The sequence below is a fragment of the Notothenia rossii genome, assembly GCF_949606895.1.
Source record: "Notothenia rossii genome assembly, chromosome: 4".
Taxonomy (NCBI): domain Eukaryota; kingdom Metazoa; phylum Chordata; class Actinopteri; order Perciformes; family Nototheniidae; genus Notothenia; species Notothenia rossii.
Window position 1 is genome coordinate 78,999,781 of NC_136902.1, and position 16,720 is coordinate 79,016,500.

At 41.1% G+C, this 16,720-nt stretch overlaps 1 protein-coding gene across 11 annotated transcripts in view; it reads left to right on the forward strand.

Moving 5' to 3' along the window:
- grik4 (glutamate receptor, ionotropic, kainate 4) overlaps positions 1–16,720 on the forward strand; it is a 283,245-nt gene that overhangs the window by 241,196 nt on the left and 25,329 nt on the right. For all 11 annotated transcript variants that reach the window (XM_079675100.1, XM_079675097.1, XM_079675094.1 and 8 more), the window contains one exon: positions 15,226–15,333. In XM_079675100.1, the coding sequence (XP_079531226.1) occupies positions 15,226–15,333 (108 nt within the window). The remainder of the gene's footprint in view (positions 1–15,225; positions 15,334–16,720) is intronic.

Consider the following 16,720-nt stretch of genomic DNA (forward strand, 5'->3'; position numbering starts at 1 on the left):
GATTCGGGGTATAAAGCTTAAAAAAAAAAAAAAAAAGAGGTGGCGGAGCTTATGCCTGCTCATGAGGGACACGGCAGATACTGGCCGTTTCTCAATCTCGAGGAAACTGGCTTCCAAGCCAATATTTCAAGGGATGCTACGTCATCGAGTGCCGCCGAAGGACTGTTCCAATCTCCAGCATACTTGGAATTCCACGAGGCCGCGTCCTTGGTTTGGGGGTAATTTCGAGGCTGCACATGGGTAGACTTGGCTTCCTTAAAATCCCCACAATGCTTTGCGCACGTTTCCCCAAATCTGTGGCAGAAAATGTAAGGCTTTTCCACTCTTCGTCTTCCGAATGCCAGGAAGGATTCTTGCCTAGCTTCTGAAGCAAGTGACTCGGAAGACATGTGCTACCAAGCAAGTATCCTCGCGATTGAGAAACGGCCACTGTCTAAACGCTGCGGTGATGAAACCACATCAAAGATTATTTCTGAAACAGTAGGGAGCTCAAATGCTTTTTTTCTTGCAGGTTTACCACAGGGTGAGTTCCTTTTTCTATCCTGCTTCATACTCTCTCCAGTACAGGTTAGCTCTGAGTGTTAGCGATGCTTGCTAATGTAAACAAAGACCATATTACGTCCAAAACACGTCGGGCACTGATTCTGATAGCGAAGTTTCTGATAGGGCCGTGGGTCCACCATCCGACATGACGTAATTTACGTCATATCGGATGGCAAATCTGGATCAGCTCCATTGTACCCCCGTTTTTAGAGATTTGTGCACGGACGACAAGAGAGAGGGTTTCATTTTCTGACACTTTGTGAGTTCCCTGACACACCGGGGACACATTTATGTATAAAATAAATAAAAAAGTGCATTTTGCATGATAGGTCCCCTTTAAAATATCTATGTTAAGACACACTGTCTGAAAAACAATTAGTTTTTGACATCAACGCATTAAAACCCATTATTACACAAAACTTCCCAGACATTCTCTCATTGTAATGTTGTCTAAATATTGAAATCGAGGAGTGAGAACCTTCTGATGGAAAACTAATATTTCCTGGACAACACTTAAGGAACCTCTGACCGGGAATTTATCGAGGTGGTTGGAGACAAGAGCATTGTTGTTTCAAATTGAAGACTGGCTGGGGAAAATATGTGTGGGCAAAGTGATTGTCCTGTACTCATCCATCAACAGCAGCTCGAAAAAGCTCCAGTGGGGCTCACCCGTCTACAGCAGTAAATATCTATGGTTGATCTAGCAGGTAAAAAAAAAAAGGATTTATTGGTAGAAAAATAAGTGCTCAAATGTAAACATCAGCCCATAAAAAGCAGAAACCTTGAATGGCTGAGTGGTAGAGGAAGAAGGATCTATGATTGCTTTTATGGTAATCCGCAGCTAACACTAGGTTTCAGACTATTTATTAAGAAAATAAATGTATATGAGTCACAAAATAACTTTATTTGTTATACTAATGTGTTCTGTCAGATATTGCAGTGTGTCAGACTCTGTACTGGGGAATCCAAGTGAAGGACAAATACATACAACTAAATAAAGACGGATGGATGGAGTTATACAACAAAAAATATACTTTCAATTTCTTCTGCCAACCCTGTTTAAAGAAGTGGCAAGTTGTTGTTTCCATTGCCAACAAAGTATCTAGACACACTGCAGCAGTTGGCTACTTGACAATGTGTCTGGGACATTACAGATTTAAGATAAGATCTACATATCATGTTGAACTAGATAGGGACATTTTGTAAGTCAAGTTACCTAGGGTTATCCTCTTTTATACTTTAACCACTACTTTTATTTGGTATAAGGCAAGTGACGACCAATCCCTTAGTAACTGGACAACAGCAGTTTTCTTTTCCCTGTCCCTTCCTCGTCCTCACTCACATTCAGTGCTGACAATGAGGATTTTATCTGCATGCATCTTAATGTGTGTGTGTCTTTTTATGAGTGGATGTCCCAGATTATTCAGAATGCCATCATTTCAACATACCATTTGCTTTGAAACCACTGTTTTTAGAAATGCCAAGACTTTAGTGTTTTATATTTCATCTTAAGGCCTGATTCTTGATGTAAAGCTATACATGTAATCCCTGAAATGTATGTGTTCATGGTGCTATACTAAACTGCACAGTATTTTCCCTAGAAATACCTGTCCCTCACCCTGACAGCTGTGTTTTCCCTGCTGCCCTGACTGTTTTCCAGTGGATGCTGCATTGTGTATGCTGGTTATTGACTTGTCCATAATCCAACAAACATTCACCCCTCTGCAGCAGCAGATACTGTAGCTGTATTTTTGCTGCTTTATCTACAGCATTTTTGTATTTGTTGTTATACTATTATAAGATACAGACAAGACATAAACAGTAAGATAGCACAGAGACGAAAAAATGATTTCCACATCTCTGTGTTAAAACATTTGACCCTTTTGGATTTGATGACATCCATGAATGAGGGGATTGAGTGTCAGAAAAATCTTATCTCAGCAACCCGTGAAAGAGTCAGACAGAAATCCCATCCGCCTTTATTAACCTTGTCTGCCTCTCTCTGTGTCCCCTCTTTATTTTGGCACTGGGCCAGTCAAGCAGAAGGGTAATGCTATCAGGCCTAATGTGATGATTTCAACCAGAAGTATTATAAAGCACTCTTGCCAGTTATGTTGATGGAGAGAGGCAAGGTGTTAGACAGGGGACCGAATGGGGGTGTCGTTTGTTTTGTTGACTAACACCTCCCACATGCTGTTGGGTTGGGGCTGCTTCATCCAGGCAGACAGCACAGGTGCCAGGGCCTTGCCAGACATAAGGAAGGTGGCTCACTACCCACACACCAACTCTCACTAAAAGAGTTTGGGCTAAATATATCCAAACAAATGAATATGAAGTTGATATTTTAAGTATTTTCTATGGTTAAAATAAGAATTCCATTCATAGTTTACAACTATGCCAATAAATGCAAATTAAAACAACAGAAAAGAAAACCTTCCATCAACTTTCAACCAAAACTTTCTGGGAATAAAGCAACAAGTCATGCTGTACATATCTCAATTTCTCTTCCCCACTTCCACTCATTTTCCTCAGTCAGTATGATCAACCATCTGCTCATCCCGAGCCCTGTGGTTGGCTATAGATCGCCTCACATGTGACACCATCAGCTCCTTTGGGGTTCAACACTATACAGCCAATCACTGTCAAAAATTGAATTTCTCTGGCAGGCATTTCACACATTAGAACAGTTTCCTGCTGCTCTCTGCTCCGCCTTTCTCTATTTTATCTATCTAGCTATCCATCTATCATTATTTATCTGTCTGTCTATTTGCCTCCCTGTCCATCTATTTAGTCACCATCACATGTATGTTTACCATCTAGTGCTACTTGCCTTGCAAAACTACTCTTTCATGCATTAGCAGTCATCATTTATACGTTTAAAGAAGATACATATTAATGTTAATGCATTGATTCCGTAGAAATGTATTCATCATTAGATGTCATTCATTCAAATGACAAGTAATAATAGATTTTTAGTTTAACAAAAAACAAACCTCCGCACCTGTAAGACTGCACACCGGTTTCTGCTGGTTTGTGATCGGCAGGAAGAAGACCATTTTATAATTTATTTTTGTAGTGTTTAGTTTTACTTTTCACACACATGGTGTGAACCACATCAAGGACCAAAGAGAGATTGTGATATTACCATTATGGCAGTTGAATTAATACTCTGCATTCAGAACATTTGAAACTGTTCTTTTTATTTTTCTGTTTAAATTATTCATTCATAATACATTTTGACCAAGTTTGGTCTGATGCAAAACTCTTTTAGCTATAAAATCCAAAATATGAACCATCTAGAGATCCATAACATACAATTCCAGTAATAGCTCTACGCTTGCAAACAACCATTTCAGATGACAGTGGAGTTAACCTACCTTAGTTCCAGGATATGATGTCGCTGCATTATGCAATCATCTTTATTTGTTGAGTTTTGGCAGGCAAAGTACATTTCCCAGATGCTCCTGTGCTAGTGGCCAGGTGTGCCAATGATGATGGTTTAAGAAGTTGGCATGACATTGTGCATGGTCTGGCTGAGCGACCACTGGCACCTGTAACCAACAGTCCACAGAAGAGGCAAGTTATGCAGGTGGAGGTGGGAGAGGGGGAGAGAAACGAGGAAAGGGGATGACAGGCGGAAAGTAAATGAGACAGAAAGGGCATGCAAGAGAAAAATAGGCTAGGAAGAGAAGAGGCAAAGACAAAGCTATATAACTAGAAACAATCTTTCCGCATGTCAAATAACAGCAGGGCTCCATTTTTTTTTCTCCTTTATGTGCACTGTGTTTTAGCTGTCACCACATTTAATGGTTATAGGGCAACAACTTGACCTTCTCTGCTATTTCCTGTTTGAACGACTAATCATATTAAAGGAATACGCTGTAACCCTCCTTGTCCTTTTGCTACGGCTATTCACAAGCTAGTGTAATGAGCTAGATAAAAGAGACTAGAACTATATGGGCTTGTGAATGTGAATGTGTTTCTGAGGGTATGTATTCTGCAGATGGAGTGAACACCAGGGAAAAGTTTGAAAACACTTATATTTGGATTGTACAGATGTATAATATAACTCAACTTGTTTCCCTGAATGCACAGACTGCATTCTCTTTAGGAACATTAAAAGACGAAGCAGTTTCCTAACTCAACCTCTTGCTGCCATTGTTGAACTTATTTTTCTTTGTTTTCAGAAGTATAAGAGTCACTTTGTGTGATATTTGCTGACTGATATATCTGACACCAGTTCACAGTGTGCGTGCTTGTGTGTGTCAGCACCTGTGTGAGTATTGATGGAGTCTGTGCCAGCCCCCCTGCTTCTTGGCTCTGCACACTCACACACAACGAGCCCACCAGCATATATGCATGTTTAGCACAAGTCTTTTCCAAAACAATCACACTGCAGCCTGCCAGCCAACCACGCCACAGCACACACCAAACTGAGAGAGTGTTCCAGCCTCTCTGCAGAATCCCTGGACTGGCCCTCTCTTTCTGCATGAAGCACATTGACAGCAGCACTCCTGTTAATTGGAAGAATCTGCAAAACGAGTAATTATTACAATTTGGGGTAGGCAAGATCATTCCTCTTACAGTGCTAGGCTCGGTTGTGGGACACTGTGAGGATGGTATTCTGTGTGTGTTTGTGTGTTAGCACGTGCCTCATTGTTCATATCTGTGCAATGCAAACGGCTGCAAATACTCTATGCCACCTCCTGGAGAACAGAGAACCACCGATTTAGTTTTATAATGGAGGCACTTCATCACAGCTTTAGTACAGAAACCACCAGAGAGAGAGAGAGAGAGAGAGAGAGAGAGAGAGAGATTGTAGTGTTTGTTTTTGACTCATAGTTTGCATTAAAGGCTCATTTTTAGAGACTACAGAGCATCAACCATGTTTGAGTAAGTTACAGCAGGTCACGCCAAACAGAAATGCAAAAGGCCAAAGGGCGACTCCAGCATGACGGAAAGCTAATTGTTCTCATTATTGAGTCTACAGGTGCTCTGAAAAATTCGATGCTCAGGAATAGATTTTGCTCTGACATTCTACCACACTCATAATGTGTTTTTATGAAGCCTGCAAGGTTTGTACCAGAGATCGAACTGAGTTGATCTGCCATAGCTGTAAAACAAAGGCTAAGGAAGCATGAAATAATCCAACACATTCTTTCAGTGACTGGGACTTCAGTGCCTGATGTTGGGCCTATTTTTCTTTCTTTGTTTAAACCAAATGCTGCCTCCCTGATCTGCAAGCCAAAATCTCATCAACATAACATGAAAATAGGTTGGGGCTTTTTCTCCATTATTTCCACTGAAGTAATAGAAATCCCTCCCTAGGCGAATGTCTCAGCTGCCCAAACCACCCCTGGCAGATTTACTGAAATACAAAGCAAGTGTCCCAACTCATTCCTTTTCCAGGGCAGATTACATTTGCAGCGGCGTTAAGAATGATTTGGCTAAATACAAAGAACTGACTACATTTCTAGGTCATGTCGAGCATATTCCATCTATGTTTGACACCTCAATCAAATTCATTGAAATTATTTGGCCTTATTTCCTCATTACATATATTCAGCAGTGCCACAGCTCAAACCAGTTGTTCATTTAATAACAAATAAAACAAACAGGATCCTTTTTTGCAGCATACACTTCTTTTAACCTTGGATATTGAATTTGTGTAACGTTGTCTTTCTACCACACATTTCCGTCCCATGTTCTTTGCATTTGTTTGTCCCCATAGTGAATCTTTGTGACGAGATCATCTATAAACTATTCATCTCCCAAACATGTCGGAGTAAGCCCTATCCAATTTACTGAATTATCATTTGAGCATTTACAGCCAGATAGTTTTTTTTTAAATAAACTTGGGTCCCCAGGTGTCCTTTTGTGAAGGTCTTCATAGGTAAAGCTAAAAAATGCAGGTAGCGTACAGTACTAAGAGGCGACCCTTATTAAACCCATCTGCTTCCCTGTATCTGAAGGAACTCTGATTGCCTGCCTCAGACACACACACACACACACATACACACACAAGCACACACACACACACACACAAACACACACACACACACACACATACACACACACACACACACACACACACACACACACACGCACACACACACACACACACACACACACACACACACGCACACACACACACACACACACACACACACACACACATACAGACACATCTTGGACGCATACTTTCAGACACATGCACACTGCATGGTCACCACTTCAATTTGCAAGGAATGATTTGAGCTGTGTTATTTACACAAGACTTCCTCCAGTTAAAGGCCGAATGTGCTCGTTCAATTTCTTTCTCTTTTGTATTGGATTTATTTATTTGCTGTCAGTGCGGCTCCTATGTTTATTACGGCAATCTGCTTTTTCCTTCCCCTACCCTTTTTCTTTGCTCCCACCCCATCTCTGAGAGCACTATTACTCTTGCTGCCCACTCTGCTGTGGATGCAGATGCACTCAATTCAATTTCTCTACGCTGCTGCATAGGGGAAGGAGGGAGGGAGGGAGGGACGGGACAGGTACTGAGAGGGAGAAGGGTAAAAGGGGGAAATAAGAGGATGAGAGGTGTGGGCTGGTGCACAGCAGGTTGACAGATTCAAGACTGCCTCCACCCTTTTTTCTCTCCTTGAAGGATATTATCATAGGAGCTTGACGTAGCTCAGCACACCACGGCCTGGCTTGGATCCCTTTCCCCGCCTCAGGCAGAAACAAGTACGTCTTAACCCTGATAGACGTACAGGTCTAATAGGAAATAGCTGGTGCTTGAGCTACTGCCACTAAGGTTAGAGTAAGGCGAGGCTGAGGGAAACCTTTGATCCCAAGCAACTGAGCAGATTCAGTCTTTCACTCTGACTGTATTTGTGTGAGTGAGAGAGTGTGTAATATAGGGAGAGTAGGTGTCATTGTTCCAGCTGTGTCATTTCAAACAATAATTACAGCACGTTTAACATCGTAAGAGGGGGAGTTTTTATCAGATGTACAGGTGCTCCAGATGGCACCCTCAAACAAGGTGTGAGTGTTAAACATAAATCCTGCAAATGTTTTTTTTTTTTGCATAAATCATGGTGTGTGTTTTAATCAGGGTTTAATTGGTGCTTATGGCGAGTCCAATCAAAATGCATAAAATGCCAGCGAAGGAAAATCTGTCAGTAAAACCCTTCTGATAGAATTCAGTCAAGCTAGTATACAATTATTGATAACTGTTTGCCAGCAGGGGAACAAAGATAGTGTGGGAATAGTTTTAGTGTTCCTTTTCCAGTATGCAGCTGTAGTATTTCACTGTAAGATCAAATTGTCCCTGAAAACCACTTTTCGGAGCAGCAGATCAAGGGAGTTTAGAGCCTTATTCAGAGATGTATCTTGTGTTATCCTTACCCCGCTAACACAATTTAATAGCTCATCAGAACTGAGCCTTCCAGTGCGGTTTTGTTTTCAGTATTATACTGCCTAACATGCTTTTATGTTCATTTGTGTGTGAAGTGCATGTGTCCAGCAAGTGGAGCAGCAGTATGTCAAACCACATTAACTTCTGAGGATCATCCATTCAACACGGTTTCTCACCTTGTGTATGTGCCAATAAGCATCCCCCCCCCCCCTTATTTCTGCTCTTTTCATTGTGAAGCCTGAAGGGGCTGTGTTTTTTTTTCCAGCAGGAGATTTAGACTTTGGAATCATCTGCCTCAAAGCTCTAAAATGTGAATTCCCTATCGTCTTTTCTATCACTTTCCCGAGCAACCTTTTGCGCTCTCGCCTCGTTTTTTTTATGTTCTGCCTCCCTAGGGTAGCTCCGTCTTTAAAGTTGCTTTCATCTCTTCTGTGTTAGTGATCCTCCCCGTTCAGCGTACACTCATTTGATACCGTTTTGTTTTTTATCATATCACCATGTAAACCTTGTATAGAAAAAAGTATTCTGAAAATGTTGTATTACATTACATTACTTACATGCCCTCTTTCTAATGTCAGTAATGCGGATCAGTTTATGAGCGGCTTGGTCTCCTCCGGTTTATTGCACACAGAGCTGTCTCTTTTATGAGTTAAATGTCCTTAGTGCTGCCGACAGCCCTGGAGGTCAGAAAGGCTATGAATTATGAGAAGAAACAACTCTTCTGACTCAAGTCGCTTTTATTAGATTTCTTCTCATTATATTTTGATTTCATTTTCTCCAATGAGAATAGATACCAATTGCAAGTCATAAATAAATGTCTTGATTTTGAAGTATTATAAGAATTTCTCCCCTAAGATGATCTTTTGATACTGAAAAAAGACCATCATGTCGATGCAAATACTGTATGCGATAATACCATCTGACTTGGTGCTTTTCCCCCCTGAGACTCACACAAACACAGACACGCAGTCACTTCCAGTACGGATGTAACGGGGGTGAAGACTGTGTGAGCTGCACGATACGGCTGTTGATTTAAATGTGTTGGACTGGGGAAAAGCTGGCTAGCCTTGCTCACAAGACTTATTAGTCGTCTTTTGGCATATCTTCCCCAACACCCCTCTGCATTTCACTTTTGTTCTTGCATCTTGACCGAGATTCACTAAAAACCTTGGAGAAATAAATCTTAAGCGGGTTTAAAGACAGGCTTTGAGGCCAATGCTTCTCTGTCCTGAGCTAAACAAAACACATCACTACATGTATTAAAGGAAGTGTGGGTGTGTGTCAAACACTTGTTGTGGCGCCGATCCAAGCAAAACATATTTATTAAGCAATAACTTTGGATGAGATCAAATAAGAAATAATGGCAATCGAACTGAATCATCCTCAATCTGACTAAACTGTTCTTCCCTGTGCTGAATCTGCAACTGCATATTGAATTGCATATTGCATTTTTTGAATAAGAGACTCACATCACAAGTCTACATACACCGGCATCTCTGTGTGTGTCTCTCGTTCTCTCCTTTGTTTGGTCTCTCAGAGACATACAGCAGTCTCCATTTCTCCTTTGTTTTTCTCAGTTTGCACTTTGCAGGCTGGAGATGGGGAATAGATCAAAAGCAGAATGGATGAGCTGTTTTGCAAGATCCCCCAGTCTTAACGGATTTCAAGGCTGGGTGAGACTGTGTATGGTTTGCTTGGCTTGGTGTACGAGTTTGTGTGCGCGTGTGTGTTATATGCATGTATATGCAAATGTATGTGGGTGTGCGTGAGGGCCTCTGTGCCTGTGTGCCTCTGTGTGTCTGTTTGTATCAGTCTACACAGTGCACCCTTGAAATCCTACCAAGACTCTCGTTACGGTGTAGCTACAGAGGATCCACAGATGCATTGTAATCATATTGGCATTGTTTTTATTTGTTCTCTCTTCTGGGTATAGACAGGTTCACACGTTGTTCTCCCAGCAGCCTTGTTAGATTCTTTAAAGGATTCCCGTTTCATATCACAAACATTGTCATCATCGTTTTATAATTATTGTTTTATAACTTCACAAGCGCCAAGACTTTGATCTACAGTGCACGCTGAACAGGATTTGACGTTAGGTTGCCTCAAGTATGCAGGGGAGTAATAGTAACAAAATATTACATACATTTAAAAGAAATACAAAGCCAAATTCAAGCAAATAAGCAAATACAATGCTCTTGTCAAGATAAAATGATTTCCTTTAGTTAAACTCACTCATGAACCCCTCACAAGAAGGACCACAGTGATATCATCCTTATGATGCACCCTTCCATAACTTTACCAAAACGTTGTAGTTCTCTCCATCTTCGAGGCATATTATTTAATATTATATTAGTTTATTGTAATAATTGTTTAAATACAGTATAGCATATAATCTCGCCTGAAAATATGTGTCCAACCCATTGGTTTCCATCACTGTCACTTATAGCTTGAGGTGATAATTACCTGACTGTTACTGCAGAGTCATTTGTCCCGGTAATAACTATCACACCGAAGACTAAGTTCAGATGGTAGTTTTCATTTTGCCCAGTTGGGTTTTTTGCCTCAAGGGGACTTACAGTCTGTCCAGACACTCTTTGTCATTAGACTTTCAGTTTGGATAATGAAGATTAGGATTAGACTAAGTTAATAAGCGAACACACCCCTAAAGGTCTTGTTCTTTCCCCTAGTGTTAAGAGTACGTCTACAATAACACGGTCGCTAGAGATGAGGACATTTGGACAGTCAGTAATGTGGGGGTACACAGACTGAGCAGGGACTGTGGCTGGAAGGACATCCATTGTTTGCTGTGTGCTTCACTAGGGATGCAGCACTTGGAGAACATGGAGCGCCGCTTTGAAGATCTGCTCTGACAGATGAAAGACCTTCTTTTCATCCCAGAGTTAGTCTCATTACTAGGACTGAACAACTAGTTCCATAATGCCAAATAATGAGTGTGCTGAAAATACGGCGTTTGTGTGGATCTGTGTGTTTATGTTCAGAAACAACAATTACACCGCATATCACAGTTTAGAGTTTGATAAAAGATTTTTTAAAAGTCGTCCACTTTTTCAATACTCTTGCTTTTTTCCGCTGCCAGGCATAAGAGGAAATACCAAAAATCTACCTATTTGTCTTCAATTGGGACTTGAGTTTCAATTATATTATTTTTCCTGAAACTATCTTTACTGTAGGGCAGTGTCGACCACCTACACCACCACCTCTGTCTGTCTCACCCAATGAAGTTTGCCTAAAGCACCACCCTGATTATTCTCATTCCAGTTGATGAGTCACACCAGAGAGAGTTTTGGCTATTTATCTCACTCTTTATTCCATTGAGAAAACACACATAACAGTTAGACACTAACACACTTATACCATGTCTTTGCTCGTCATTTAAACAATGCGATCATTGTGAGGGAGAGTGGGTTAGCTCTAAATATACATTTTAAGCGGTAGATAGCTGCTGATTCAACAAGTGGTAATGTTCGCTGATGGGTAGAAACTGCACTTACTTCAGCATATTTTCATCAAGCTGAGGTGGCATAACGTAGCTATAAGAGCAATAAAAGTCCATCCTCGGAGGCCCGCAAGGTTATTTTGCCTCTGAAATTCACACATCCGCTAACAGACAGTAAACACCCACACACACATTTCCGTCCTCAGTCAGACTCATTGCAGCGCTGTGACACCTGAATGCTTTAGCCCGGGTGTAAGTGGGCTGTATGACATTATGCTTGATAATGGTAGCTATTGCTTCTCTCATATGTGATGGATGGCTCTGTCACAACACTGTCTCGTCACACCCTATTGGATACGGCATTCTTCTGACAGGAAAATCAGCCAATCCTGACGCTTCAATGAGCAGCCTCCCTAATCTTTCCCCCGTGCTGTAATTCCAGGTTGCGGAATGAACCCTGGGTAATCCCTCCCAGGGAACGCCGTTGCACTTGTTGTCACTTTCCCTGTCGGTCTCTCTCTTCTACCTTGCTCTCTCGCTGTTGCTCTTTATTTTTCACTCGCAGAAACTCTCTCTCCACCTCTCTGTCTGTCTTCTGACTCTCAGATGCTGTCTCTTTCCCTTGTTCTCTCCGCCTGATGTTCTGGTTCCCTAGCTGGCTGCTCCCCATACTTTCTCATTGATTTTCATTCCGTTCGTCAGCCTCACCGCACCTACTCAGTGAAAGATTGACATTCCCCTGCATATTTCTATTTCTCTCAGTCTTTTCCTTTTGCTCTGCTCCTATTCCCCTCTCTCTTATTATTCGTGATTCTTCTTCCTGCCAGCCTGCTCCTCAGTACAATAAATAGTGCACAGTACTCGTCAACAGTCTGAACTTTGTCTGAATTTGTTTCCTAGACTCCCTGCTTGTATTGCACTGTGGTTATTGATTGTAATTGCAGTTTAAATACCCAAATAATGACACTGAAATGAGAAACATCAAGTAGATAAATATATTATTTTGCATATATACAGTATTTGGCAATGTGCAGCATCTTCTCTCTACGATGAAGCTTATGAGTCTAATCGATGTTTGGGTTGTGCTGCGAGTATAATGAGATATCATGCAATGGTTCAGTGGTGTAGCTTCACCAAGATTAATGCAATGCTTAGCAATCCATTGTAATTTGCATAACCTACAGAATTATTACTAAATAGTTACCGTATAAGGTTTTCAGTCTAAATGATGACTGTAACGGTGGGTTTGCTCCCGGCCGTGCTTCCCTGCTTATATTAGCAGATGTATACATCTTCCTACCTGTTAGTCTGAGTGACTCATAGATAGTACAGCTCTATTCTCTCCCCCTCAAAGCTCAGGTTGCAACAGGGCCACCAGAGCTAGTTCCTCCCCCGCCAGCATATGCTTCTTCTTCTCCCTTCCTGCTCACAGCTCCCACATCTCTCTTACCTTCTGTTCCTGGGCAGGAGTCGTGGTGCCGCCCCATCCCATTAACCTCTCAGTCACCCCCATGCTCAGCCCTCTGCTGACACCTGCTGAGCCCAGAAGTAGCCCACCCCCCACCGGCTCTGACAACTGATTATGTACGCTGATTGCTGAACTCCATATTTCCCAGGTTCTTTTTTGGTCTTGCCACCATACATGTTCTACCTCTCTGTTTCTTGAGGCCATCATCAGAGGAGTGTATAGTGTGTTGTTCAAGAGGTTTGGGTAGCTATAGTCTATTTGTGTGATCAAGGTGCTGTTTCTCCCAACAAGCAAACCTGAGGAAATGGGAGGCAAGATCTTTTGATCATGTACTCTCAAAGGAAATCTTTGATTCCGGGAACTCTCTCTTCCTTTTTCTTTTTTTTTGTACCTCACATCAGAATTTATGATCAGAGCTGGAGAGAGTGGTTAAACAGCTTCCAAATGCAGGCAGTGATCATGATGAATGGGCCGTAATCCCTTGATAATTTTAGGGCGATTTAGTCCTGAAGCAAACTATGACCAAGAAATGAGAGCTTTGTTTACTGTAGTTTTTTTTTCTTTTCATTTCAGACTTCAATCACTGATCATCCAACTGTTCATCTTCTGGTTTCCAAACCTGAATACTCCCATAGGCTTTCCAGCATGTAGTCGAGAACTCATTTCATTGTCATACTGTAGATAGCTTCACATCAACAATGTATCAAGGCTAAATGAAATGCCATATTCTCTCATTTATTCCTCGTACATAAAATGTAATATTAATAATGGAGGAAGGTTGATTATTGAGATAAGGGATATTATGTCTCTCCAGACAGAGGTGGCAATGTTTACATAATGAGGTAGGTAACAGAGTTTGAATGTAAATGACCAAAAACAGTGTTTTGAAATTGTCACCATTATGTTTCTCAATGAGCCTCACAGGTTGTTTTTTTTATAAAATACTTAAAATTGCTGCCTTTTTCCTAGTTTTTTTGCATATTAGAAGACAGACTATGATTTAAAACTAAAATACCTGACCTCAAGTTGTTAGAATACACCTCATACAGTACATCAAATCGTACAGGAGATTAGTTTTGCAAACTAACAAAAAGACACATTTTGCATATTTCATTGATCTTGATTTATCTGAGGTTATCTTCTGTGCCAACACATAGAGCAACTGTTCTGCTTGATATTGACACTGAAATTGCCTGTTTCTGCGCCAGCCACATAAATGAAATTATAGCTTGTGAAGCCACCATGATAAGGAAAGCCACATTGTTTTGCTGGTAGTTCTGCACACGTTGTGACACAAGGGTGACATACTTCCTACCATATAATCACAAGCATAGATGAATTGAGTGAGAATAATAAAACGCTCATGCTCATCATAACGGGTCAATTGATTATCGCAGGGAAAGTCAAAGCTCTGCTGGCAGGAAAAACCTTCATGGTTTAACCGAACAACTTTGAATGTTTTCAGTTTATCCAGTGCTTGCACAGTTTTTAATAAGCTTCAAGGTTGCAGACTTTTTCCAACCATTAGAGGAGCCGTGTAAATCATTCAAGGTAAGAAAATACAAATCACCACGATTTTTCTTTTGTCAAGGACATTATGGTAAGATGGAGGTTATTAAGAGAAATGTGTATTTGACAGTAGCAAGAGGCATAGGTATAGAGTTACAAAATTATCATGTCTGTCGTGATGTTGTTTGACAAACTTGGGTCACACAAATAAATGAATGAAACCGATGAAGGCAGAGACAGATTGATAGGAAAGACACCATGTGAGGTGGAGGTGTGAATCCCCTCTTGAGCTGTAATGAAAATGAGAATGTGGCTCTGAGCCACAGGATTGACTGCTAATTGGGTTAATGAATGCATTCTGTTGCCTCTGATTGAACACATGCCCTGTGTTTTCTCCTCAAGGAGCCACACAAAGGTTGTCTTATTTTTCTCCTACTGCCTTAATCTCGCTGTCACCTTTTCTCAAAACAATGTGATTTGTCCACTGCTTTCTCCCTCTCTTGTATTTTTGTCAATGAAGGTCACACTTATTGTCCTTTAAGGAAAGAGGCAATTAAATACAGGTTGTTTCTATTGGCCTTTTCCAACTGATGGACTTTGTGACTGATCTGTGTGTGTGTGTGTGTGTGTGTGTGTGTGTGTGTGTGTGTGTGTGTGTGTGTGTGTGTGTGTGTGTGTGTGTGTGTGTGTGTGTGTGTGTGTGTGTGTGTGTGTGTGTGTGTGTGTGTGTGTGTGTGTGTGTGTGTGTGTGTGTGTGTGTGTGTGTGTGTGTGTGTGTGTGTGTGTGTGTGTGTGTGTGTGTGTGTGTGTGTGTGTGTGTGTCCGTGTGTGTCCTTTTCACAGATTGGCCTGTGGCACTCTGAAGGTGGACTGTCCATGGAGAGAAAGCTTCCATCAATCAACGTGACGGACACACTCTTCAACACTACTCTTACCATCACGACAATATTAGTGAGTACTACTCTATGCACGCTGATACGCACACATCAACAGGGTTGTGTATCATTGTAATCGGCTCAACTCCTCATCTGATCTCCATGTGGCTGATATTCTGTGGTTGACAGACAATTACCATATCAAAAAGCCATTTTGTATTTTCAGATCCAAACTCAGTCCTCTTGGGATCAGAGGAACTGCTGCTGTGCGATTGTTTTGCCCTGAGTACTTCAGATGATGGTACATCACAGTGCTTCAGCAGGAGCTAATAATTCACCATGTCAGCCATTCTCTGCCTTTGTTGTAAATATAGATCCTGTGAGTGCTAGTTCTCACTACCCTCACTCTGCTACCTGTGACGAGGGATGCAGTTCTTAATAAACTTCTTAATTACCAGCCGTGTTAACTATCACTTATCTATGAATCCTGTTAACGAATATAATTTTAATAATAATATAATGTATTAACTATAAGTTAACAAAATAATTATTTTGCTCATTGAAGGCTTGATATAAGCAGCTGACATTTAAACGAATTAAATAAACATTATTTGTATAAGAGGGAAAATTATATCACTCAAAATGTCCCATGCTCTGCGTGTCTATATCACGAAAAGGCAAACTGTATAGGCTTATTAGAGAGCAAACCAGATGACACTTGTCACACAGGGCAGCCAAAACATTCTGTTAATTAAAAAGGGTTCAATATGCCTCAATCGAAACTCATCTGCATGATGTTTTCGTCCGACCAGATTTGGTAGCGTTAATGTGTTGAGCTGCTCTGGGAGGTTACACTTGAAGTTGGGGCAGAAACCCCACTGACGTATCCTCCTCCTCCTGGCTGCCTCTCACTGCATCTTGATCTCTCTCCAAGAGTTCTCATCATTTAGCATGTTTTTTTGTATTCTCACCACATTGCATTTTATTCATGAGTTGTATTCATTAGCATATGAACAGGGTGTTCGGTGAGTCATGCGCTGTTGGCTGTAACTCCCACTTGACAAAAATGTTGAAGATTTTACATCGGACAATCCTGTAAAGCAGGTACAGCATAATGAACTTTGTTGGAAGAAAAGCTTCAGATCAGTTGGAATGACCTCGAGTCATTGATCTCTGAGTCCAGCTACTGAAACACATATCGAGCTACTCACCAAGCGAAGCACAAATGTTGTGGCACAGGTAATATATTCTTGACTGATCCAATTCTTAACAGTGATTAATTGCTCATCAATTCATTAGCAACCTGTTTTAATTAGAATAGCAGGTGTTTGTAATTTCAAACATTTGTGAGCAGAATATAATGCTGTTTATAAGCTCAGTTTGTGTGTTTTACTGTAGCTTTGATATCGCATCAAAGGTGTAAAAACAGATGCATGTTGGAACTGGATAAAACCGTTCTTCTT